General features: G+C 37.3%; 1 protein-coding gene across 2 annotated transcripts; it reads right to left on the minus strand.

Annotated features, from left to right (window-relative positions):
- Nucleotides 1–269: 269 nt before the first annotated feature.
- LOC134742178 (protein scarlet) lies at nt 270–19,184 on the minus strand. 2 transcript variants are annotated; one of them, XM_063675159.1, is made up of 14 exons: nt 18,985–19,184; nt 16,938–17,124; nt 16,028–16,076; nt 14,311–14,360; nt 13,321–13,457; nt 9,570–9,740; nt 8,813–9,051; nt 7,048–7,243; nt 6,490–6,624; nt 6,000–6,227; nt 4,932–5,067; nt 4,571–4,676; nt 2,720–2,820; nt 312–1,158 (listed from the first exon to the last, which is right to left on the minus strand). In XM_063675159.1, exons 1-14 carry the CDS (start codon nt 19,090–19,092, stop codon nt 983–985), a joined length of 2,019 nt encoding a protein of 672 aa, XP_063531229.1. In that variant the 5' UTR covers nt 19,093–19,184; the 3' UTR covers nt 312–982. The 2 variants fall into 2 exon arrangements, with proteins under 2 accessions (XP_063531230.1, XP_063531229.1); XM_063675160.1 differs by lacking the exons at nt 16,938–17,124; nt 18,985–19,184 and adding an exon at nt 16,779–16,913 and having other exon boundaries at nt 270–1,158; nt 16,028–16,072.
- Between the last annotated feature and the right edge of the window lie 5,885 nt (nt 19,185–25,069).

Genomic DNA, 25,069 nt, shown 5'->3' on the forward strand with positions numbered 1-25,069 from the left:
AAATATCGGGAGCTCACAAATAATACAAAAGGTAATCACGGTCTATATCCCGGTCAATATAAGTCTAGTGAAACTAACCGTGAATCATTCAAAACTCTAAATTACATATATATAAATTTATTAAATATATCACACATATTGAAATTAAAATTATTAATAGACACCAATAAAATAAAAAACAAAACAACAGTCAATTGATTCATCCTTTATCTCTCATTTCGCGTCCTCATCGAAAGCAATTCTACTTATGTGCCGCTGCCGAGTTGCCGACAGAAAGTATCTTATTTAAAACATGTCAAAAAACCTCATACTTTCATAACTATGAAGGAAAAAAAAATTGAGCCGACTCTCTGACACGTCTCGAGAAGGACATAAGTAAGTAAAAGTACTTAATAAAAAAAAAAGTAAAACTCATCTGAAATACTAATTTATCTAGTGGAAAACATATCAGGAGTTCAAATCAAAGACGGTACCGGGTTCCGTACTATTACGCAAAAAATGTCAAAAAAAGTCACGTTTGTTGTATGGGAGCCCCACTTAATTATTTTATTGTTTATTTATAGTATTTGTTGTTATAGCGGCTACAGAAATACATCATCTGTGAAAATTTCAACTGTCTATCTATCCCGGTTCATGAGATACAGCCTGGTGACAGACGGACAGACAGACAGCCTGACAGCGGAGTCTCGGGTCCTGTTTTTACCCTTTGGGTACGGAAGCCTAAAAACGAATTGTTCGTTAAACAGTGGTACGGTAGTACTATTAGTTATTCTGTGGTACTATGCGCGAGCATTTCACGAATGGTCTGCAAGCGGCACATTCACCAAAATTAATTCGAAGTGGTTATTTCAGCCTAGTCTGAAGGCCACTAAGGGCAATACATTACGACGTACCGACGACATTGTTCCAGAAGTGTGAGGAAGTCTACTCAATAAACATCTCGTAACGTGTCGGGAGACGTGATGTAAACTAACTATTATGGTTATTTCCGCCTAGTCCGATGCCTCAAAGCCAGCAACGCGAGGAGGTGGAAGGTGAGGTACAGCACGGCCAGCGCGATGACATCCGTCCAGAAATGTGAGGTGGTAAAGTCGTACACGTTGAGAACCTCATCTCCCGTGCTGAGGCACGGCACAACGGTGTCAGTTGGGGCGCAAGCTGGAGCAACAAGTTTAAGATTAAACAATGCAATAATTAACAAGCAGATTAACTCTTAACAAAGCCAGAGGCAATTTAGCGACCACATGCAACACTTCAAATCAGGCTTTGATTTTTTGTGAAAAAGTTTTTCCAATAACTTGTGGTCCTAACTGATCAATAACTGATTCAAGAACCCCCGGTGTAATCATTAATCAAGAACTTGATTTTGTTATGTCAAAACAAAAATGTACATCGGTATGAGTCGGTATGTTTTTCATAAATAAAATATGTTTAGATTTAATTGTAAGTTTCCCAAATCTATAATAAATACCTTTGCACGTAACAATTTAGAGCGCTGCTTTTGAAAAGAAATACTTACAAAAGAATTAGACGACAAATCGGCTGTGTTCAACCTGTTGAATGGGGTAATGGGGCCTTTCCTTATAAACTACCTGCATTGGTTCCTTTGTAATATTTTATCCGATCGGGAAACCCCCAAGTTAGCGCCGTATTTACCTGATTTTTTATAAAAGAAACAAACAACTGACAACGGAGGTGTTAAATAGCTGATAAGCTTTTTGTTCTTGGTGCTAAAGCAATAACTTTTGGATCGCAAAGCAATTAATAAAACATTTTTAATAATAATGTTCTAGAAGAACATTTCACGTTGAATAAATTGTGGGGTTTTCTTGGTGTAATTTCTAAAAATTTGAATTAAAATCCGAAATTATGAAAAAAGCGACTGATTTAATTCCCTTGACAGATGTGAGTGACGTTGACCTGATCCAAATGTCATATGTAGCGTTATTCGAACCTCAACATTAAATTAACGCGCTTTTATTAGGTCGACCTGTATGTAACTAACTATGTAATGGAATCTAAGGTAACTAATTTAACCATCTTCCCGGTTTCCGATGAAGCTGAAAATTTGCATACGCATGTAAGTCGGGTGTTAATGCAATATTATGGTACCATCGAGCTGATCTGATGATGAAGACAGGAGGTGGTCATAGGAACTCTGTGATAAATAAACGCAACCTAATTGTGTTTGGGGTTTTTAGAATCGTCTCGATGAGTATTAGTTGCCTGTGAAAAAAAGTACAGTCAGCGATAAAAGCTTGTACCAAAAATGTATTTTTTGCCAAAAACTTATTTAATGCAATAATTTTTTCCCTTTGACCCCACTTGAGCCGGTTCTAAATTTGTTTAATTTTAACTTATCAAATCTCCGCCACATAGTACCGACGCATTTGTTATGGCTCCTCTACACGATGGCCCAGCGCTGGGCCAGCAAGATGGCCATGCGATGGTTGTGAGCACGTAGGTGTTATGGAATGGGCCACGTGTAGATGGTACGCACCATAGCTGGCCCACTACCTTTGATATGCGAACGAAAAACCGACACCGTGGCCATCCCATCGCCATCCCGCCGCGCCATAAGCCATCCGACACCACTAGACCACTTCCCTCTTTACGTGCTGGCCCATCTTAGTGGGCCAGTATGATAGCCCATCGTGTAGAGGGATGATGGTGATAAATGATGCGGGAGTAATAGTGAACTTAGACAAAATTATCTTACTAATGTTGCTAACACCGTCCCACTGCAGTATGTTCATGGCTTCGTTTGAGTACATAAGCCATGACAAATGCCGAATCCAGGATACGTATTTTGGTAATGTACTGAAATAAAAGAAACGTTATTATTACATAATCATGAACGCTAATTGCATTGTTAAAATTTTTCTAAATTTCCAAAACCAACCAACGCACTTTTAGAAAACTGAAGAGAGCATTTGCTATTATCTACACAATGTTAACTTGACACTAAAGGGAATTATTTATGAAGAAAATCAAGTTAACAATTTGTTTGCATTTGGTCCGGGTGTGTATTTTAGTGAATTTACAATCCCAACAAAAACATAAATGTGAAATGAGAGCCAAGTTCAATATTAAGAATATGAGTCGTTGTTGACTCGACTACAAAAAAAACCAGACAAGTGCGAGTCGGACTCGCCCACCGAGGGTTCCGTACTTTTTAGTATTTGTTGTTATAGCGGCAACAGAAATACATAATCTGTGAAAATTTCAACTGTCTAGCTATCACGGTTGATGAGATACAGCCTGGTGACAGACAGACGGACAGACGGACAGACGGATAGACGGACAGACGGACAGAGGAGTCTTAGTAATAGGGTCCCGTATTTACCCTTTTGGTACGGAACCCAAATGAGATCTATATGGGTGCCAAGTCCTGTGTTGTGTAGAAAATCCTGAAATTATAAAGGATTTGACTTGGCTAGTTTTTACCAACAAACCAAATTAAAAAAAGTAACATAGACAAATATAAATAGCCTATACAAAAAACTAGCCAAGACAAATCCTTAATATTTTCAACATATTCTTAATACTGAACTTATCGTTCATTTCACATTTATGTTTTTGTTGGAATATCATTACTTTGTGTACAAAAATTACTATAGTATTCATCATGAAAGCAGTTTTGCCCAAGCTGAAGAGACCATCGCTAACGCGCGGTCAATTATCAAACATTTTCAGTTTTCCGATTTTTTCCTTCGTATTACGCCTTACCTTCATGCCAAATATCAAGTTTCTAGGTCATCTAGAAGTGGGATAGGATTTTAATCTATAAGTTTAATTAATCTAATAATTATCAATAACCATATGTTTTTTTTTTTTTCAATCGAATTATCAATAATTTTCAGTTTTCAGATTTTAACCTAATAGCCACCTAATGCCAGCTAATGTTCACCTTAATGCCAAATATCAAGTTTCTAGGTCATCTGTAAGTGGTTTTTGATCTATAAGTCTAAATTAATCTAATGATTATCAATATAATGATTTTTTTCCATCGAATTATCAATAATTTTCAGTTTTCAGATTTTTCCATCTATATACACCTAATATGATGCCAAATGATGAATTCGATGACATATGTTTAAGTTTCAAGGTCATCTGGGAGTGGGTTAGGTTTTTGATAGGTTTTTGATTTAGATAAGTCAGTCAATCACAACAATGCCGGTTTATAAAATTTTGTATTTTAAACAAGCTAAGAGTTTCAATAAATGTGCCATTTTCAATCAAAAGGGTACTTATTGTCGCTTGTCAGTAAGGCGCTATTTCCATATAGCTTCAATTAGAAATCAACCTTATCGACAAGCGACAATGTGGTACCTTTTGGTTGAAAACGTCACAAATGTGCCAAATTTCATGTGTGTAGAAAAAATAGGTTTCAAGTTGTGAAGGGGTCAAAAGGAGCTCGAAGTGGTTCGTGTAATATTACACACGGTTGCTGCGTCGCCAGTTCCTTTTTCTTTGAACTTGGCTGGACACGCTACCGCGTGTCTAGATATTATGTGGAATTGAATTGTCAAGATAATACAAGATGAAGTTTTAATACCAAAAACAATACCTTAGTTTGATGAAGATGCCAGATGTCATCATGAGAGTGTAGTCAAAAGGTACGAGGTAGGCTATGGCGACAGGCATTGAGCCGAAAGCGCATGAGAAGAACGATCCTGCAAATAAACATTTTAAAGTTTTTATTCAATATAGGGACTTTTAATACCTTCTAAATATTATCAAAGCGTTATTGATTGTTAAATAATACAATATGGTAGGTAAGTATTATGGTGGACTATTAGCTTAGTTTTTAGAACTCCAAACGAGGTATCGCGAACAATAAACGACCCCTTTCGGGCTCAAGCATCATTGGCTAACAAGGTGATTCAATAAAACTTCCAAATTAAAAATCGATCTGTGTTTTGCCTTACCGCAAGCGATAGCAACGTTGAGCACCAGTATGGACAGGAATACGGTGAAGCCGAAGGCGTAGACAGTAGCTCGAAGCCCCGCGATCCAGTATACCACTAGTGTGAACAGGGATGGTTCAACCACCAACCCGGGGAACTGCGAAAATAAACAATGTAAATAAGTAATTATGCAGCATCATGAGCACTAGGTACAGCCTCGTAAGTTCCCGCGTACTTCGATAAGTACAAATTCAATTCGAGATTTGAACTTTTATAGAAATATAAGAAAGTTCAAATTTCTAAAGCGCACAAATTGCCCTGGGTCTTACGAGGGTAGAATTGTAACCTCAGTTTTATCAGTTTTATCTAAATAATGATAGTCAATGCAATAGGATGCGCCGTTTTGTCAGCTAAAGGAACAAATATCCCCCATTTTGTATGGACTTATTTCAGTTTATTGCACAAAGCTTCTATAGAATGTGTTGGGAAAATATGAAGCTTCAACGTTTTTAATTAACAAGACGCTATATTGTTCTTGCGACCTCGCGACGTTAGCTATTGACAACCGTAGTAGCAGAGCTACACTGTATTATATATATATATACCTAAATATGCTTGAAGCGTAATTGGTAATGGAATAATATTGTAAAGGAAAGTTTCAATATTGAACAATTTATTCGGAGATCAGAGTCTATATTTAACATTTGTTAGGATTTTGAACTAGTTTTGATTCAACCTTGACAATCGTCTTGGTGAATGGTGAAACGTCTGTGAAATAAATTAAAATTGGAAAAATTCACTGTCTTGAGTGGGTTTCTATCCCCTTCATTGCTAAGAGTATCTTTGGATGGCATTAGTAATCTTATGCATCATGTGCAAGACCAGTTATTTCTTAGTCGTTCACTCTTGATAGTAGTTGTGGAGGTGTACCTAATGATGACGTGATGAATGTAATGTTTTCCTCGCGATATATATGCCATTTGTTGCAGTCTTCATCGTAACGGAAACTATGATATGCTGGAGTCACAACAGTGGTGTCTGTGTAGCAAGTCGATTGGGCAACGGGCTTGTCATAAGAGAGATACTTACCAATGCAATCATCCTCGCTATATAATACTCAGGAGTTGAGTACAATCCCGCTCTGATTTCTCTATGGAACAACGGGAACTCCTCAGGAAACATGTGCAGGACTGAATACATGGGGCTGAAGGTATTCTCTGCTATGATGATGAAGAGAGCACCCTGCACGTCTTGGATCCCGGCTTGTGTCAGGCGTGCTGTACCAAGGAAGCAAACGCCGGCAGTGAACGCTATTGCCTGCAATATAAGCGCTAGATCAATCAAAAACTTGTACATCCTGTACGGATGGGATGGTTGCGATTTTATCAAAACCAACACGATATGGCGTGCACCCAGAAAACCAGGTGAACACGTGCGAGTTGCAAGTAAAGTTATTAGTGCCAGTGTGATTTTTATAATATTAAATTTAATTAACATAAATGTATGTACCCTTGGCATAGCACTATTATTAAGTATTTATTGGCGTGCAAAATTATCGTAGCCGGACTCTCTAACTTACCAATTTTTGTATAATTCGTATAAACTGGACCCTCGGATCTCGGATGACGATCAGGGCATATCGGTACACAAGCCACATAATTTTTGTGAAGAAAAATGGTGGCTTGAAGTTTTCTTTATTTAGTTTCTTTCGAGCCTGGAACAAGAACAAAATAGGTTAAGATAGGTACTTGATTTTGACAATATTTGAATCGAGTTACGTTGTAAAAATTATCAACCACCACCTGAAAATAGTGAGTAAAATATTTAATAGGAAGTTTTTCTCACATTCTAACAATCACCACACAACTCTGTTGGAATTGAGTTTGGCTAAACTTGAGTACCATGATTCGTCACCTTAGAATCGCAGACTTTAAACCTGCCTCGGGCGTTCTTGACCATAAAAAAATCAGTTTTGAATGATACACGGTTAGTTTCACTAAGACTTATATTGACCGGGATATAGACCGTGATTACCTTTTGTATGGTTTTTGAGCTCAAAAACAATACAAAAGGTAATTACGGTCTATATCCCGGTCAATATGTCGAACATTAAAAAAATCATTTGATCAACGAGAACCTGGTCCTCATGGTCCATAAGGTGAAACTCCAAGTGTATCTCCATGTCTAATTCTTTAGCGGCGTCGCTGACCGCGAACCGATCACAGATGCTCTTCACCGCCTGTCGCGAGGCCTCCTCTGAGCCCGGCGTCATCGCCAGCACCTTTATGAAGTAGTCTGTTGGATTGTACGTGATGGGACAGTGGTAGCCCAAGCTGGAAATTAAAAGGGCAATAAAGGATGACTCACGCTACAACGGTCTGGTCCCGGGCCGGAGCATCTGACACTTCAGTTTTCTATAGAAAGCGTCACGTAATTACCGTCACGTCACCTATCATAGAAAAAGAAGTGTTGAACCGGACCGGTGTTGTTAAGAGATAAGATTCTCTGAACACCAATCCTAAATAACAAAAAATTTAATGTTTTTAAAGATCAAAATTTTTGATGATTATTTTGTATTTTTTTTTAGTGATGAGTAACAGTTTTCTGTTAATAATATGTTAAAATAATATAAGTCCTTTTTATATAATGCGGACACAAAATAAATAATCCGACCCTTTAATTAAATCATAGTTTCAACATCGTTCATACTTATTTACAAACTTTTTTAGTTTAGCTCGTTTGATATCAATGTAGTTATATCAAAATTGTAAGTCCGATTGTAAACATAAAGGGCTTTCTCACATGAGTTTAGTTTCTTTATGAAGTAGTCTGTTGGATTGTACGTGATGGGACAGTGGTAGCCCAAGCTGGAAATTAAAAGGGCAATAAAGGATGACTCACGCTACAACGGTCTGGTCCCGGGCCGGAGCATCTGACACTTCAGTTTTCTATAGAAAGCGTCACGTAATTACCGTCACGTCACCTATCATAGAAAAAGAAGTGTTGAACCGGACCGGTGTTGTTAAGAGATAAGATTCTCTGAACACCAATCCTAAATAACAAAAAATTTAATGTTTTTAAAGATCAAAATTTTTGATGATTATTTTGTATTTTTTTTTTAGTGATGAGTAACAGTTTTCTGTTAATAATATGTTAAAATAATATAAGTCCTTTTTATATAATGCGGACACAAAATAAATAATCCGACCCTTTAATTAAATCATAGTTTCAACATCGTTCATACTTATTTACAAACTTTTTTAGTTTAGCTCGTTTGATATCAATGTAGTTATATCAAAATTGTAAGTCCGATTGTAAACATAAAGGGCTTTCTCACATGAGTTCAGGATGTTCTATTAAGGTCAGTAGTCGGTCCAGATCATTTAAATGCATCGAGTCAATTGTATTCGATTACAATACGCTACGGTATTAGACAATTTAGACATAGATCTGTTATCAAGATTCTGCTATCATCATAGACATGAAAATTTATTTGAACTTATTTGCACAAATCTATAAGTATAAATTGCGAACTTATTTCCTTAAACCGCTCACTGCGATACTGCGCCGAAATACCTGATTGGTGATTTTATATCGATAATTGCACTCATCTGTCAGACGCTTGAATTATATATCAAAATGATAGTAATTTTATTGCGAATATGTATGGTGCTGCCTGCGAAAATTCGGTCACAAATAAGGGTTGCTCCTCCTGCACTGTCTGCACCTGCTGCTCCTTTTGCGCTGCCACCCTCCCTTCAGCTAGCATCACCTCTTTGTCAAACAATGCTACCAGCTCCGAAGAAGGCTGGTGAATAGTGCATATGACTAACTTCCTCACAGTCGAGATAACAACTGTTAACTACTTTTCTTCTTCGAAATCCAATTGGAGAGAACCGTACCTTTCAAAAAAAGTGAGCGCTCCCTTCGCACTGCCTGCATACGCTACTCTTCCCTCCGCTAATAGCACTAGTTTGTCAAACAGCGCTACCAGCTCCGAAGAAGGCTGGTGGATGGTGCATATAACGGTCTTCCCTTGTGCAGCGCTGGCTCGCAGTAGAGACACCAGCTTCTGCGCGGAGAAGGAATCCAGGCCCGTGGTGGGCTCATCGCAGAAGAGGAGACCGGGGTCTGTTAAAAGCTGGAATATAACAAACCATTGTTGATTATTGACAAGGCTCACATGTAAATTTGCAATGTCAAGGTCGAAGAAGACTGAGGCACTAATAAAATCACACTGATTGATATTTATGTTACTAATTCAATTAACATTTAGTGTTATTTTATATCTCAATTTATTCAGTAGATTTTTTATATCTTCCATTCGCAAGTTAAATTAAATACACATTAACAACAAGTTAATGAACGTTTCTCGCGCTGGTTTTTAGTTTAGAGCGCAGAGATCTGCGATCGATCTCTTTCACTTTACATCTGAATTATCTTTCATTCCTGTGAGATATCTTTTTCTCTCACTAACGCGAAGCGCCAAGCTATTGAGAATGACAACCTGTAGAGGCAGCTGTCGCAAAAGCCAGCGTTGACTTGCTATTTAATTGGTAATTAATTTCTTATCCCAGTGGCGAAAAATAGCCTGTTTCACTCGCCCCCAAATGAGAACCAATATAATGCCAGAGTTATATCCCTGAGTTATCACCTTACCTCAGTAGCGAAGGATAGTCTCTTCCTCTCCCCTCCGGATAGAGTTTTCTGTCCATCAAGACCGCCGATGCGTGTGAACCGCGATTTATAGAGCGCCAGCTGACGCAGGAGTTGATTCACTCGACGTTTCCGAGCGATGGAGGAGGTGCGCCGGTCCATACGTAGTCGGGCCTGAGAACAGTATTATAGAGCTATACACTATTCTATAACGTAGTCTATTATAATTAATATTCATACGGAATTAAAATATGATTGGCAATGATAAGAAAATTTTTTTAGAGGATATCGTATCGTGTCGGACAAATAATGTAAAACTCGGGCCTTATACAGGTTGTCCCTAGCCATTGGACAAATCCAAAATGTACATATGCATTAGGGTATTTAAAACCAGTATACAAAGTATTATAACAACCGGTGTAGCGGTTACGAAGAATATCACAAATTACGATTTTTTACTTTGGAGCAGCCCTCAGAATAATGACTAAAGCATAGAAGTCGGGCAAAAATGCTTCGCAAATATGTATACCCGTACTTTACTTCTTTACGAATTAGATAATGTGCCGAAAAGAGATGCATATATGCTTGTTATTTCTCATTTACGTACGGTGTCATAAGTTTGATAATTTGCTAGGGATGTGACTGTGTCGACTTTTTATATCGATAAATTATGCATAAGTTTATGTGCCGTGTAAAAGAATAATCACGAAATTGGCAAATTGATAATAGTCTGGCTAATGAAAGTTGAACCTGAAAAAACGCGGCAATTTCAAGAAATCTGTAGCAGGCGGCTCGTTGAAATGAAATGAAATGCGTGGAATACAAGGATTGCATAACTTTTATACTTTTTATAATTTTCATATTCTAAAAATCATTAAAAAGTATAAAAATTATGCAATCCTTGGAATCAAAGAGCCGCCTGATATGAGGATTAATGCATGTACCTAATATAGCTTTTATCTCATTTGCAGTCTACCACTCAGAACCGTCTAACTATACCTCTCGTTTTTTTATCATTAGAAAGAAGGCGAGCGATCTTAACGTGTCGTTTTATCGAAAAACACTTTGAAAATAAGTTGCAACAAATATAATATACGATCATTTACATACTTTTGCTTTCATAAGTAAAATATTGCTATATTTATCAAAAAACTTGTCAATAAAAAGACACGTGGAAATGGTTTACCGTTTTTTCTAATGCTAAAAGACTAAGTATAGTTTCTAGTCATGTACAGTCAGCTGCAGAGAAAAGGCACCCCCCCCTGCATACAAAGTTCTGTAAATTAGTATGGACGTGGGGTACCTTTTCTCTGCAGCTGACTGTACCAAATAGGAAATGAAAAAAAAAAACGTTCGTGTAATAATTTTTTTTATTTAATAATAGGGAATATTACGCGAAACTCGGCGTAGGTGGCGCCACTATCACAATCTGAGGGTCTATCGCGAAACAAGAAAATCGAACTTTCGTTATCTAACATCTCTGTCACTCTTGCGTATTCGAGCGATAAAGAGGCAGCTAGATAACGAAATTTCGGATTCGAGTTTTCCGATAGGTCCCCTGAAAACTTGTCAAAAACCTGTTAAAGGTACAGTATGAATAAGTTACGATAAGGTGCACTAAAAAAACTAGTGCTGCACTCTGGTGGCAGAAAATTGCAGTAATATCCCCTATTCCTCGTCCTTTGGAAATCTGAAATAAAAAGTTGAGTTTTGTGACCAACAATATTAATAAAAGGAACATTCATCAATGAGCATTAATGTCTTTTTTATTAGGGTTCCGTACCCAAAGGGTAAAGAAGGGACCCTATTACTAATACTTCGCTGTCCGTCTGTCTGTCACCAGGCTGTATCTCATGAACCGTGATAGCTAGACAGTTGAAATTTTCACAGATGATGTATTTCTGTTGCCGCTATAACAACAAATACTAAAAAGTACGGTCCCCTTGGTGCGTGCGTCCGACCCGCACTTGACCGGTTTTTAGTATTAAACTATAGTCTGGCAAACACAATCTGTCAGTAAGTAAGAACAAAGAAAACTATAGGTACAGTCGAAGGCAAAAATATCGATCCAGACAAATGGCTTAAAAATATGTGAACACGATTTTATTGTCTGAGCGTACACATATTTTTGAGACTGGGAATGTATATATATTTATGCCCTTGACTGTACTCATCAATTAAAATGAGACAGTCCTGGGCCAAACTACAAGAAAGCTGTAAATGTCGATAGGTTATTGATCAGGTCGATACATCACTATGCCAAAAATATAACCTTTCATACTTAGCAGAAAAGTTCGAAAATTTATGCAAAAATCTATATAGACTTGAATGCAAGTAATAATTACATAAACAATATATCGATTTCTATGTTTAGGGTCAGGTCCTATAAATTAATTTCTTCAAAATTGAACAAAACTCACCGATTAAAGGTTATCGGTTCGTGCGTATTTTCTTTTCTTCCTGTATGCGATTTACAGCCCTCGATCACACAAGACATTATCACAAAGGGAACTTCAAACCATTACAAATAAAAACTCAACACGTTTTCCAACAATCTTTCAGGAATAGCAAGAATATAATTAAAATAAACCAAGATGACCGCTGAAACATCCCGAAATATTTCAACTAAAATAATACGACTATGTCAAGTTGTTACAGTTGACACCTAACTGTGAAATAACGAACTTATATTTTATTTGGCTGGATTATATTATAGAACCACATAGGACCATTTGACATTTCCCTCAGTTCATCTTATGACAATACTGAAAAAAACGAAAGAACTTGCGGATTGTTATCTCACTCACAAAACGTAATAACGTGTTGTGAATACGATATCTTTTACCAAGCTTTTATTTTTGCCCGGCTTCTTTGCTTTAGTCATTATTCTGAGGAGCAGCCTGTATGTGTTAGTAGCATAAATAGGTCATAAATAGTATGAAACCTTGTTCGACCTTTTTGTTTTTTTTTAATTCATGATACTAATAAGATTCTGACTTTTGACGAATGTTATCATGGCCGCACATTTTCGAACAAGGTGTCAAAAGCGCTGCCAGTGTGTTTATTTTTGTTGTCGATTATTGGAAATAACTTTTGTTTGAAAATTAAGTTTTGTAAGTATCTTTTGTTCTAATTAAAAAAATATTAAAGTTAGAGCATTCCTAAGAAGTAACCCTAAGTGGGATTTCAGGGTTTGTCCAATGGCTAAGGTCATATACAGGTATATATACCTATAATATTATATCCGCCGGCTCACGAAGAATTATTAGTCATTTTTATCCTTATTGACCCTGGCTGATAAGGCGACCTAAGTAGATTTTATATGAATATAATATGAATGTCCCGTTTTAGAAGCACTTGTATTTTATTTTGCACTTTTTAATTATGTCTAACTATTATAAAAAAATAATGTACTAACCATATTTTACTTATTGTTTTTCTAATTGTATTTATTTGATATTTATCATACTTAGTTCTTCTTCTTACCCTCATTTAGAGTCATTAGCCTCTTATCGGATATATACAGGTTATCGTAGAAAGTAAGTAAAAAACGTCACTACTTACATCAAGCTAATTTAAGAAGGAAAGAAGAATGTGCTCAGGTCATTAAGGATCTCTATTCCGCAAAGAGTCTCTAAATGTATTTCTAAATACAAAAAAAATCACAAAAATACTAAAACTTCGGTGTAACTTTTTAACTGAAAAAAATTGATTAAGTAGTCGAGAAGTTAAAAATTGACAGAAAGAATCATACCATTACATTGAGATGCTCGATAACCGTCAAATTGTCTACGAACAACTCATCTTGATGCATGTAACCGCTATGACGATGCATGAAGTCTCCAACGGGCCGCCCGTTCATGGCCATCTCTCCGTCGACGATCGTGCCTACTGTCGGAGAGAAACATTAACTATTAGAAACATGAATACTAATGCGAATCCCAACACTATCTCTCTAAAACAAGGATTATCAAACTTATCAAACTCGAGAGATATATGCGGCTGCGTCCGATTGCGACTCTTCAACTTATCAAAAAATTTCACCATTTGGGCCAGTTGCGCTTTCTAGGGTTAGCCAACTAACTCGGAGTTAACCGTTTATACAGGGTTAAACTGTACTGTCATAACGGTTAACTCCGAGTTAGTTGGCTAACTGGAACGCGCAAGTCGCCCTTTGTGTTCTTAGACTACTACTACAAAAAAACATCATTTGCGCACCCTTTGACACTCCTAAAACCTGGTGACATCTAGTCCGCGGCTGGCTATTCTTCTCAAAAATCCCTGCTCTAGAACATTTCCACGCAAGTCGGGCGTGAGATATCGTATAGGTATGGCAAATATGGGTTTTGTGAAAAACACTCGCGAAAGCTAGTATGTACTCGTACTATTATAGTAGCTGTTGATGACCGAAATGATATCATTTGATGGGGTCAAATAAGAATTAATGTATCATAAACTGGTGATTTCTGGCATTTTTTATGACCATTTTATACGTTTTGTGTGCATTGGCAATGGCATACTTTATATGCTCGGCATATTAATGAGCCGTTGACAGATGTAACACTAGCATCTTTTGTATCATCTACTTTTTACAAAAAAAAAACACAACCGAATTGTACATACAACTCCGTTTGAAATGGTTGATGTCGGTAAGAATGTATATACGGTTTTTTTTTTTACTCTTAAGAGCTAATAACGTAAATCTAGAATAATTAGATTTGATAATGCATATTTTTCATTTTACCTGGACTCCGGTGCGCTAACGCACTCATCAATGTAGTCTTTCCGGCGCCACTGGAATAAATTCGTTAATTTAATGATCACATGTGATTTGAGTAAATATATAGGTAATTAAATAAGTATAATCAGCAAATGAGGTAATTAAGCGCCCACTTCATGAACCAAGAATAAGTTGCATGTTACTGGTAGGCAAAATTGGGCCTTGAAAATAAATATTATTATAGAAGTTGAAAGTATTATAAACTTAGGTATTTCACATAGTTAAAAATATAGGGTCTTACAACTTCAACATTCTCAGCTTGCCAGTTATGGCAGATAAAGTTAATTAATAAATAATGTTTGTCAGCCTCCATACAACACCAAGTGCCTAATTTTAGTCATTTTAGTCATTTAGATGCCAGTTTTTAAACGCAAAATTTAATAAATATTACACCATCAACAACAATGATGACGCATGTAGCGTTGCATGGAAGTTATTTTTTAGGGTTCCGTATACCCAAAGGGTGAAAACGGGACCCTATTACTAAGACTCCGCTGTCCGTCTGTCACTAGCTCCCATACAACAAACGTGATTTTTTGGCCGTGTTTTGCGCAATTTTGCGAAAACGAGCAGTTTAAAAGATTTTTGCATAGGCCGCCTATATAGAAAGCGCCTACCCACCGCATGTCAATCAATCGTTCGGCGATAACGGCCGGTAAGCCATGAAACCCTATACAGCCGATAGAATGTTAAGTTTCCACACTGCTGGCTGGAAACGCAACACAACTTTGAAACAGTACTTTGCCTTGATTTTTTTAAATATCCCAGGTACAAAATTGACTTTACTGTTAAATTGGCTTAATTTAGGTACCGTAAAATGGGGTGAGTAGGGATCGCGGGGAGCGTTGGGTTAATACAAATACAACAACAAATACAAATAATTTAATAAACGGGGAGAGAAGGTTTGAAAGGGGGGTGAGATGGGTTTTTGCTACTGCTACAAAAATAATGTATTAATGTATAGTATTAATATATAGTCATAATAAAAAAAAAGATCCAACAATCTTCCAAAATCACCTTTGTATGAAAACCCATCTCACTCCAATTATAAGGGATTATGGGGTGAGATGGTTTTTCTTGTTTATCGTCAAAGTTATGAAATGGCACTACCCAAAATAAAATAAAAACTAAAATACAAACGTCCGGAACACTTATTATATACACCATTCAGTTTGCATATGCAAAAATAAAATGTTATCGAGGTTTGAATGTCAGTTTTGCTCCTACTCACCCCATTTTACGGTACTATGTAATATTGTTTGACCGTGTATTGACCGGTTTCGTTTTAAATGGAAGTTGCATTGTGCAGATTGAGTAGTCATTGGTCAACCGAATTTAGTATCTGGAATAACAACAGAACTTGAACACGTATGAGCATCCACACCGTTTAAATCACTGTACCTTGCAACAAACAGCACTTGGCTTTATTTATAGAGCTGCTACACGAAGTCATGGTGCTGTTTAATTAGTTCACTGTGGTCAATAGACAGCGAATAGTAGCCCCATGTCGTTTTATTCAAGTGTGACAAAAGTACATAAGTCGTCGAGTAAAAAACGAAATATAATATACCTACCGACTCGTACCAATAAATGTATTGTAGGACTGCTATTGATATGCTGATAGGAGGAGAAAACTAGTGCAGTGATATATAGTAACTGATTTAATTAATTGATCACTTACCTGGGTCCCATTAATGCCACCAGCGAGCCAGGTTTTGCAATGCCGCTTACTGTACAAATAAAAAAAAGAATAATGGTTTCGAATACGAGTTGCGCTGTGCTAAAATACTTAGATACAATATTATAAGACTTTCATATATTTAAGTTTTGATGACACTGGTAAAATTTAGCATATTTTAGTCAGCGATATGGAAAATGGCGTCGCTGCGCAGTTGCGCCAACGTTGTATCGAGTAGCAGCCATAGAGTTGACTAGACGCCGACGCTAGAGAGACGCTAGTGTGGGGTGACTCTTAAAGTTACCCCAATGCACCTTAATTAATAATGGACAGTAGAAGAAGCTACTCTTTACTGCTATATTAAGCTCGTAGCGCTACGTCGTAGCGGATAGCATTTCTACCGCTATCTAGCAAAATTGACCGACGACGAATCAAAAAATATATCGCGTGTCAGATTATCAGTTTTATCATAAATATGTAAAAATAGCGTCACATAAGCGATCTTAGTGGTGGAATGCCCATGTCACCCGATAACATCAAACCGGAATTCACGATAGTAATCAGTCCAACTTATAAAGTGTTTTCCTGTCTTACGGTTAGTTGTAGATACTCGTGAAAGAACTAGTGAACATCGTCGTTTGGTTTTTCATTAAATAAATTATTTTAAATCTAACCAAAGCGGCAAAGCCGGCAAAGATAATATCCAAAAGGTTAATCTAGAAAATTTTAATTCCCGCGCTCATTTTATAAGAACAAGATATTATTGACTAATCGCTTAAGGTTACCACCCTTTAGCTTAGTGTGCACGGACAGGTCTCGCCATATAAACGTGCAGGGCGGCGGCGCGTGTGGCGACCCCAGCAGCGCCACCTCGGGGAACAGGGGCTCGTACTTCGACCTACAGTATACTAACCATTATTGACTAATCGTTTAAGGTGTCCATCCTTCAGCTTGGTGTGCACGGACAGGTCCCGCCACACGAGCGTGCAGGACGGCGGCGCGTGTGGCGACCCCAGCACCGCCTCCACCTCAGGGAACAGGGGCTCGTACTTCGATCTGGAGACCCCATTGTCTATGTACAGGACGTCGGCTGAGGCCAGCTCCTGTTCAGAAAATAGTTTTACAATGCATGTGCTCGAAAAGTGCGTTTCCTACGGAGCCATATCATGCGGAAAGTACTACTTTTCCGCACTAGTGCTTTTTGTTTTTAATTTTTTTTACAGTACATATGGTGCTACTTTCTTGCACTAGTGCGGAAAAGAGCACTTTTCCGCACTAGTGCTTTTTGTTTTCAATTTTTTAATAATTTAACTTATTTGCCATGATATGTTTTTTTATTTACTCGCACAATGCATAGTAAAACATTGTATGATACACGTGCATAAAGATGATTTCCGCACTTGTTGCATAAATAGCTATTAAGAAGAAATTAAATTAATTGACAAAATTGATAGTTGTCTTGTCTAACCCTAAAAATGTCACTTACAGGCCAAGGTGGGTAATACAATCATCGTCAAAACTAAAGCTTTAGTTCTGTAAATACTGTAATCGAAAGTTACTAACCTAATCAAATTGTGGTAGGTTGCTTAGAATATTAGAATTCAATAACCGTGTGGGAACGGTTGGGTCGCTTTCTATCAAGAGAAAATACAGACAATAATATGGTACCTAGGTATTTACATCGACGACATAACAATAAACAATAAATAAATAACTAAAAACAATGCTGAGCTTAGTCTTCTAGACGCTTCTTCTTCTTTCTGAATGTGAACTTTATCGTCCAGCCAGCTCTTAAAAAGATAACTTTAGGGATATATCGTAGCTACGCTATACTATATTATGAGCTAAGCCGCGATTGGAATCGTGCGAATATAGCATGATTCTCACGTATCAGTCTAGTCTAGACATTCAGTGTCTCGGACAGCGCTCCCTTAAGGTCTGTGGTTTAATCCAAACACACTTTCATACCAAGATCGATAATATCAGTTACGGTGTCGTGTTTGCGAACTGTACTTTCCGGTCACTTTGAAATCCGATAACTTTATTTGAACTTTATTGTAAGGGGGTAGAGTTTAATATATTTCACTTTCTTGTTCTGCCTTCTTTTATGCACATGCGTACTTTAAAACGGTTCATAGGTAACTAACTTTAGCCTTAGTTCAACTAACTTTAGTCTCACTTTGCGAATGTTACAGCGCAACCCTTAAACTTTTAATCAAAGGATATTTTACTATATGTAGACCAAATGTGCCATTTTCAACCATAAGGGTACTTATTGTCAAGGTCAGTAAGGTGCTATTTCCATATAGCTTTAATTAGAAATCAACCTTATCAACAAGCGACAATGTGGTACCTTTTGGTTGAAAACGTCACAAATTATTCTAAAAATAACTTAATCACTTGTTGTACAAGAGCAGCTTGTCAGTGGGGCATAGGCAGAAAAAATCATTCTGTATTTTTCTTATTCTAATATTATTTTGTCCCAAAAAGAGGAATGAGTACAGTTTTATAATTTGCTTTATGTAGGTACCTACTGACGAAATTGGTATTGCCAGACTATCGTAGATAACGTAACTTAGTTGTATACTACGTTTCCGTATTCAATTCATTCGTAATATTTATTTTAAATCTGTTTTAGAACAGTGATTAATATTTTTTAAATTAGCGTTGAAATGCATTTACATTAAGGGTTTGATTGTATTCGTCGACTAATGACGATCAACCTTTTAACAATCGTTAAAAATAATTATCATGATTTTATTAAACTTTAATTTCTCATAAAAATATTAAAATGCTCTTCAGTTAACCTGAAAACAATCGTTTTCATGACAGTGCTCTCGTGTTTTTGGCTAATAGTCGCTTAAGATGTAATCTACCGACTTCGTTATTTTAAATTGTCATTTAACCAAAAAATACGAACCCTTTCTAATAATTGACAAATAAAGTAAATAGGCACTTACATAGGAATCATCACCAAGCGATGAGGGGTTCGACGTATTATTAGTAGTCGCTATCACAGAGTTCTGCCTGGCCACTATACCGTCGTCACTTCCAGACTTTTTGCTCATTTTACATTAATTTTAAAAACAATTCAAACTTTTAAACTATGAACCCGCGAATCATCATTTTACTGACGCCTTTTCGCGGTGCGCGCGGCGAGTCCAGCCGACCACGGTGGTTTGACATTAGTAAATGCGTGAGAAAAGGACAACTAGCGTGATAGAGTAACACAAGATTAATTGGTGCAGCCTATATACGTGATAATGGAAGTTGGAAAACTAGTTACGAAAGTGTTTTCATCAAGTTTGATGTTTGTTTGCTGTGCTTACGATACGATTGTTTGATCTGGAATATCTTTGAAATTCGGGACTACTTTTACACACTTATACATTTCGTAGCCTACATTGTTTAATGATGATTGATGAAAGAACATTGAACATTGAGGTTATCAAGACATCACCTATAGGTACTAATACTACTACCAATAAATAGTACTAATAGTGGGAAAACTTTTTCAGGTAGAGTAATTGAAAAAAGAATATCTGTCTGTAAGAATGTCTTCCCAGTTAGTGTAGTTTTGCTAGGTAGAAATATCACTTTGTTTGACCAGTGATTACAAGTTTATATCTAGTGGTTTGTCATGAGGCAGTCCAAGCGTTCCGCAAACATATTCAGGATGGTATTGGAGCTGCGCACCTTCCTTCTGAGGGCGTGAAGGCTATCAGTGCACCTCTTCTGAGAACACACCCGACGCACTGCAGCGTCGCGGCAGCTTCATCAGCACCCTGAATATGTTATAATACAAAGTACCTACATCTCCAAAGTATCAAAGACTAGAAAGGTACATTCGTGACATGCGCAGAAACATGCGCGTTTCAGTTTTTACAGGAAATGCAAATGTCAAATTGACAAGTGTATGTAACGTACAGCTTAACATGCCTACCCTACATGTCTGTGTGTGGGGGAATAGTGATTACTATAATTGCACGTGTTATTTACTTACACAATAAAAGGCGACATTCAATGTAAGTTACTACATATTTACAGGCTTTAAAATAGTTATTATACGCCTTCGAGACCGTGGACCATGCGCTACTGATTGCAAAGCAGTCACGGTACGGTGTAATAAATGGTGGTTCTTCAAACACAATTAAATCCTATTTGGCAGATCGAAAACAAAGTACTTTTGTTAATTAATGTAAATCTAACCTAGAGGAAATAGGCTCGAGCGCAGTCCCACAGGTGTCATCAATGGGGAATACCCTGTTTTTGATTCTTGTGAATAATATCACCTCCGCCTCTGATAACTCGGAATATGTCATGTTCGCAGACGATACGTGCATTATAAAATCTGCTGATAATGTCACTGCCTTTAAAACTAAACTAGCCCGAACCTTACAAAATATTTGCGTTTTGTATATTATGTTCCTTGAAATTTTAATTTAGCAAACTCAGTTTAATTACACAATAACACTTAAAAATTAAAAACATAAATAAAAAAATTGGCCTAAATCATAGTCGCTTGGTAGGGTGCTCAGAAAGCTGGCCGCATTGCCCCGCTGGATGGCAATGCTGATCCGTTGGGCAAAATATTGGCCAGCCCTCTGGTCACCAGAAGCCTCTATGAGGCGCTTTGCCAGCTCCTCATAGAGGCGACGCGCGCTAGGTCCCCACGGCCCCAGGTATGTTCCTTACCATTAGCACTATGAAAGATTTCTATGATAGTATTTTTACCTTTGTCTATGTAATTTATTCCATTTATTTATTATTATTTATATGTTCTTCTCATATGTAGCCAAGATGACAACTGCTTATCGACAAACACTAATCGAAAAGTAAAATTCTATCGGCACGATAGATGAGACGAAAAGGCGCCTGATCTCCACACATTACCATTAAGTTTCGCGTTTCTTATAACCACTTGTTCTTTAGCTAGGCTTTTAGATTTAGATTCTAGATTTCAACCGTTATATAACACACACCCGGCATGGACACCCGACATTGCTCAGTGACCCGTCTCGTATTAGTTACGGAAGCCCGCCAACCGCCATGCACAAGTCCCGTCCACACCAATCAGCCGAATCCACGCCCAGGCCTAATTGGATCGAACTGTTATTTTTCGAATTTGGAAGCGCCGTATTGGTTTTCATGGTTCGGTTATGCCAGCGGTTGGGTTTCAGGAATTTTAGGTGGAGCTACGCTGGTTCAAAGCAATAGAATCTAATGTAGTTAATATGGCCAAATCCGTCTATGAGAAATTCCATACATGAGCGTTTTTTTGCCTTTTTTTTTCAACCGTAGGAAATAGCCTACTTTTTACTGCTGAAACTAAAAACAATCACTACTTTGTCAATGAAGTTAAAAATCGTGTACTATTGTTTGAAAAAAGCGCCGTGTACTGTTGTACTGTACGGGATTTTCCGCAGATGGATTTAGCCACACTGACCTAATCAAGAACAATACACACATATCAATGGTTGACTGGTAGAGAATGCCTTTTGGCATTAAGTCCGCCATTTATACATTTTTCTTTGCTTGTGCAATAAAGTTTAAAAAAATAAAAAAAAATATTAAGGGCCAGTTGCACTAAAATTTTGTGCGAAGGTTTTTACGGTCACTGACGGTTTCATACAACCGACCCTTAGTATTCACAGTTGCCGGTTCTGTTCCCAAAGGGTATGAGGTGTTTAGGCCGCTACGAAAATGTAGTGTTTTCATTTGAACAACCTACTAATATAAAAAAACCGGACAAGTGCGAGTCGGACTCGCCTACCGAGGGTTCCGTACTTTTTATTATTTGTTGTTTTAGCGGCAACAGAAATACTTAGGGTAGGGTGGTCTAAGACTGCGCACTTAAGGTTTGAGACGTGATAAAATAAAAACAAACGGTATCATTGAAGTCAACTTTTGTTATTTTCTTCCCGAATAACAAGACAACATAATTTTAAACTCTATTAGTAAATGAGATCAACCAATCTTGATATATTAGAGCATAATTGGAAAACGAGAAATGCGCATTCTTACACTACCCGCGTTGTAAGAATGCGCAGCAGGATGTGTAAGATTGCGCGGGTGGTGTAAGAATGCGCGATACCTAAGGAAACGCGGTAGCATATCCAGCCAAGTTTAATTATTTACATAAGTCACAAGCAAAGGCGGCAGCACCCGTGTGCGCTGTGTATTGATCATGCCACCATTCATTACAAGCGATACACGTGATCCAGTCTTCAGTAATTGGATCTTTATAGATTTCGCCACATCACGGGCATGCCCAAGAGGGTCAACATCATTTACAACAACATAGCTTGTATAAATTGTAGATTGCTCTTTGGCTTCAGCAAAATTAGCCTCGTGTTTTCTCGTTCGGTTACAGAACTAGCCAAGAAATCAGCTTCAGTGAATAACTCAGGATTACAAGGTGATATTCCTAAAGGTTTAAAACTTTCAGCAGCGCATGCGGGGTTTGCAGCTTTGGGATAAGCTGGAGTGAAGATTTTAAACATTTGGAATATTTATAGTTTTTCCTGGGTTATTTCTGAGCCATTTTTCACATTCATGTGGAAATGGATGTGTAAGACTGCGCGCGCATTTTTACACATTCGTACCATGCGCATTCTTACACATTCCTCCATTTTCACTAAAACATACTGGTAACGCCACCTATGCAAAATGACGTGAACTAGCGACGGCCGTTCAAACGCGCCATCGCATACGCGATCCAAATTCAAGATCTCATATTTTAATTTACCTAGGTCTTATTAGTGACAATACATTTACGTTGAAGAAAAATACGATCAAAATGTGATAAAAACTTCAAACTTAACCTAGAGTATCTTATTTTCACAGTAAACTAAATTGATTCCGGGAGCAGTAACAGGTGCTATTACACTTCAAAACAGCACTGAAGTTAGCCACGAACTTCACATTGTATTTAAGTTATGACGTATGCGCATTCTTATCGACCGCGCAGTCTTAGACCACCCTACCCTACTCCATGAAAATTTCAACTGTCTAGCTATCACGGTTCATGAGATAAAGCCTGGTGACAGACAGACGGACAGCAGAGTCTTAGTAGGTAATAGGGTCCCGTTTTTACCCTTTGGGTACGGAACCCTAAAAAGACTACAACATAAGAAAAAGTGAACAAGAACAAAACTAAAGGCTGTAGCATAATTCCATTGTTTAATAGACAAATATTTGTATAAGTAAGGTTACTTCATTAAATTTATTTGAACAATTAGTTATTAGTTTAGTTTCAACATAATTTTGAAACACAATGAATGCTACTTGATGGATGATTAGAGTACATACATCTCTACTTTTCATTTGTTTTAACGATAGTCTAATTATTCTACTTTGCACAAAACTAGTAGCTAATTTGCATTTTAAATAACTTACCTTAAGTTTCAAGAATCATTCGCTTTCAAAATATTCATCATTTATTAATGATATTTACAGTACATATGGTGCTACTTTACCGCACTAGTGCGACAATAAGCTCATTACGCAACTATGTCGAAAACTCAAAGGGCCATATATGTACTGTAAAACGTTGTACGATACAAGTGCGAATAGGTAATTCGCACTTGTATCGTAATATACTATTACAGTACATATGGTGCTACCGCACTAGTGAGATAATTAGCACATTACGTAACTATGTCAAAAATTTAAAGGGCCATATGTACTGTAAAACTGTACTGTAAAACTCCCTTCGGTCGTGTTTTAATTTATCGCCACTCGTTACGAATTTCCTATTTTTGGGCACTTGTATCGTAATGTACTATTAACTACAGAACTCCGGCCTCGAGAGGTTTCGTTTTGTCTAGCAAGCTAACTAGTTAATTGATAACCACTTGACGATTCGGGGAACCAAAAGGGATCCCTGGCTACACCAAGGCTTGCATTCTGAGTCAAATTAAGCAAACAAAGAAGTTGGTAGACTCGAGGAGTCTAAATTTTAAGTCTAAATTTGAAGAACCAATAGTAGTTATTACTACGCGACTACTCTTAAAAAACTTCCAAGTCTTTTAAAGTCCCGAGTCGAGTCCTTTATTGAGTTTTTTAAGTGCAATTTGAATAAAAACTTCGTCAATAATTTTATAGGTTTTATATACGAGAACACAAAAGAAAATTGACATTTTTAGGGTTCCGTACCTCAGAAGGAAAAAACGGAACCCTTATCCAAACGAACCTTATCAAATAACTGGTACCAAGCAATTTTTTCCTAATTTTCACATTTAGCTTATCTTATTTTCGGTTACTTTATCAAAGACGTCTAAATATGATTCGTTTGTTTGATTTTTAGTAGTGAGTAGGTTATGTCAATAGAATAGTTAATTACGTACCGAGATTTGTCAAGTGAACTACTTTTTATATATTTAAGTAATAAATTACAATATACCTAGTTACAAACATTACACGAGTCTTTAATTGCATTACACATTCTATGTCACGGAGATAATGTTTTGTTACTATGGTACCAAACTTGTACATTTGGCGGTTTCGAATATTTAGACATCCACGAAATACCTACTTATATATAATTATTGTAATATTTTTTGAGCCTATAATAACCTACTGTTCGGCACAAACTTCCATCTTATTATTTATGGTGCAAACTAAACCGCCGGAGCCACGTTTCCCCCCTGCCTTTTTGGTGGATAGCCAAGAGCTATGAATCTCGTGGCTAGGGCAATAGATAAGCTTAGTGCGATCTACACTTACTTTCCCCTCTATGTTCATGACATGATACACTTACTAATACCTCCTCCCCCCCATTCTAGGCTGCCTATTGTGACGGTCGAGTAACAATGGAACCCTACACTGAGCATGGCCCGACATGCTCTTGGGCGATTTTACTGTTCATTTAAGAAATATGCATGTCGAAAAAAAACGCAAAAAAGGTGGACATTGTGGCATAAAGAGTGCCACTCTCTGACATCTGTCTTTCTCATAAATAAATACCCGTTACTACTTGTCGAAAGTCGGGCCCGGATTTTAATCGGACGTCCCAGTGGCATAACGAAGCCTTGCCCGCTACCG

The sequence above is a fragment of the Cydia strobilella genome, chromosome 6 (assembly GCF_947568885.1).
Source record: "Cydia strobilella chromosome 6, ilCydStro3.1, whole genome shotgun sequence".
In the NCBI taxonomy this organism is placed as follows: Eukaryota; Metazoa; Arthropoda; class Insecta; order Lepidoptera; family Tortricidae; genus Cydia; species Cydia strobilella.

Coding starts and splice junctions, on each gene's coding strand:
- LOC134742178 (XM_063675159.1), bottom strand. CDS start 19,092: ATGAGCAAAAAGTCTGGAAGTGACGACGGTATAGTGGCCAGGCAGAAC. Junction 16,077..16,937: donor TAAACGATTAGTCAATAATG/GTTAGTATACTG, acceptor TTATTTGTACAG/TAAGCGGCATTGCAAAACCT. Junction 14,361..16,027: donor GTGGCATTAATGGGACCCAG/GTAAGTGATCAA, acceptor AATTTATTCCAG/TGGCGCCGGAAAGACTACAT.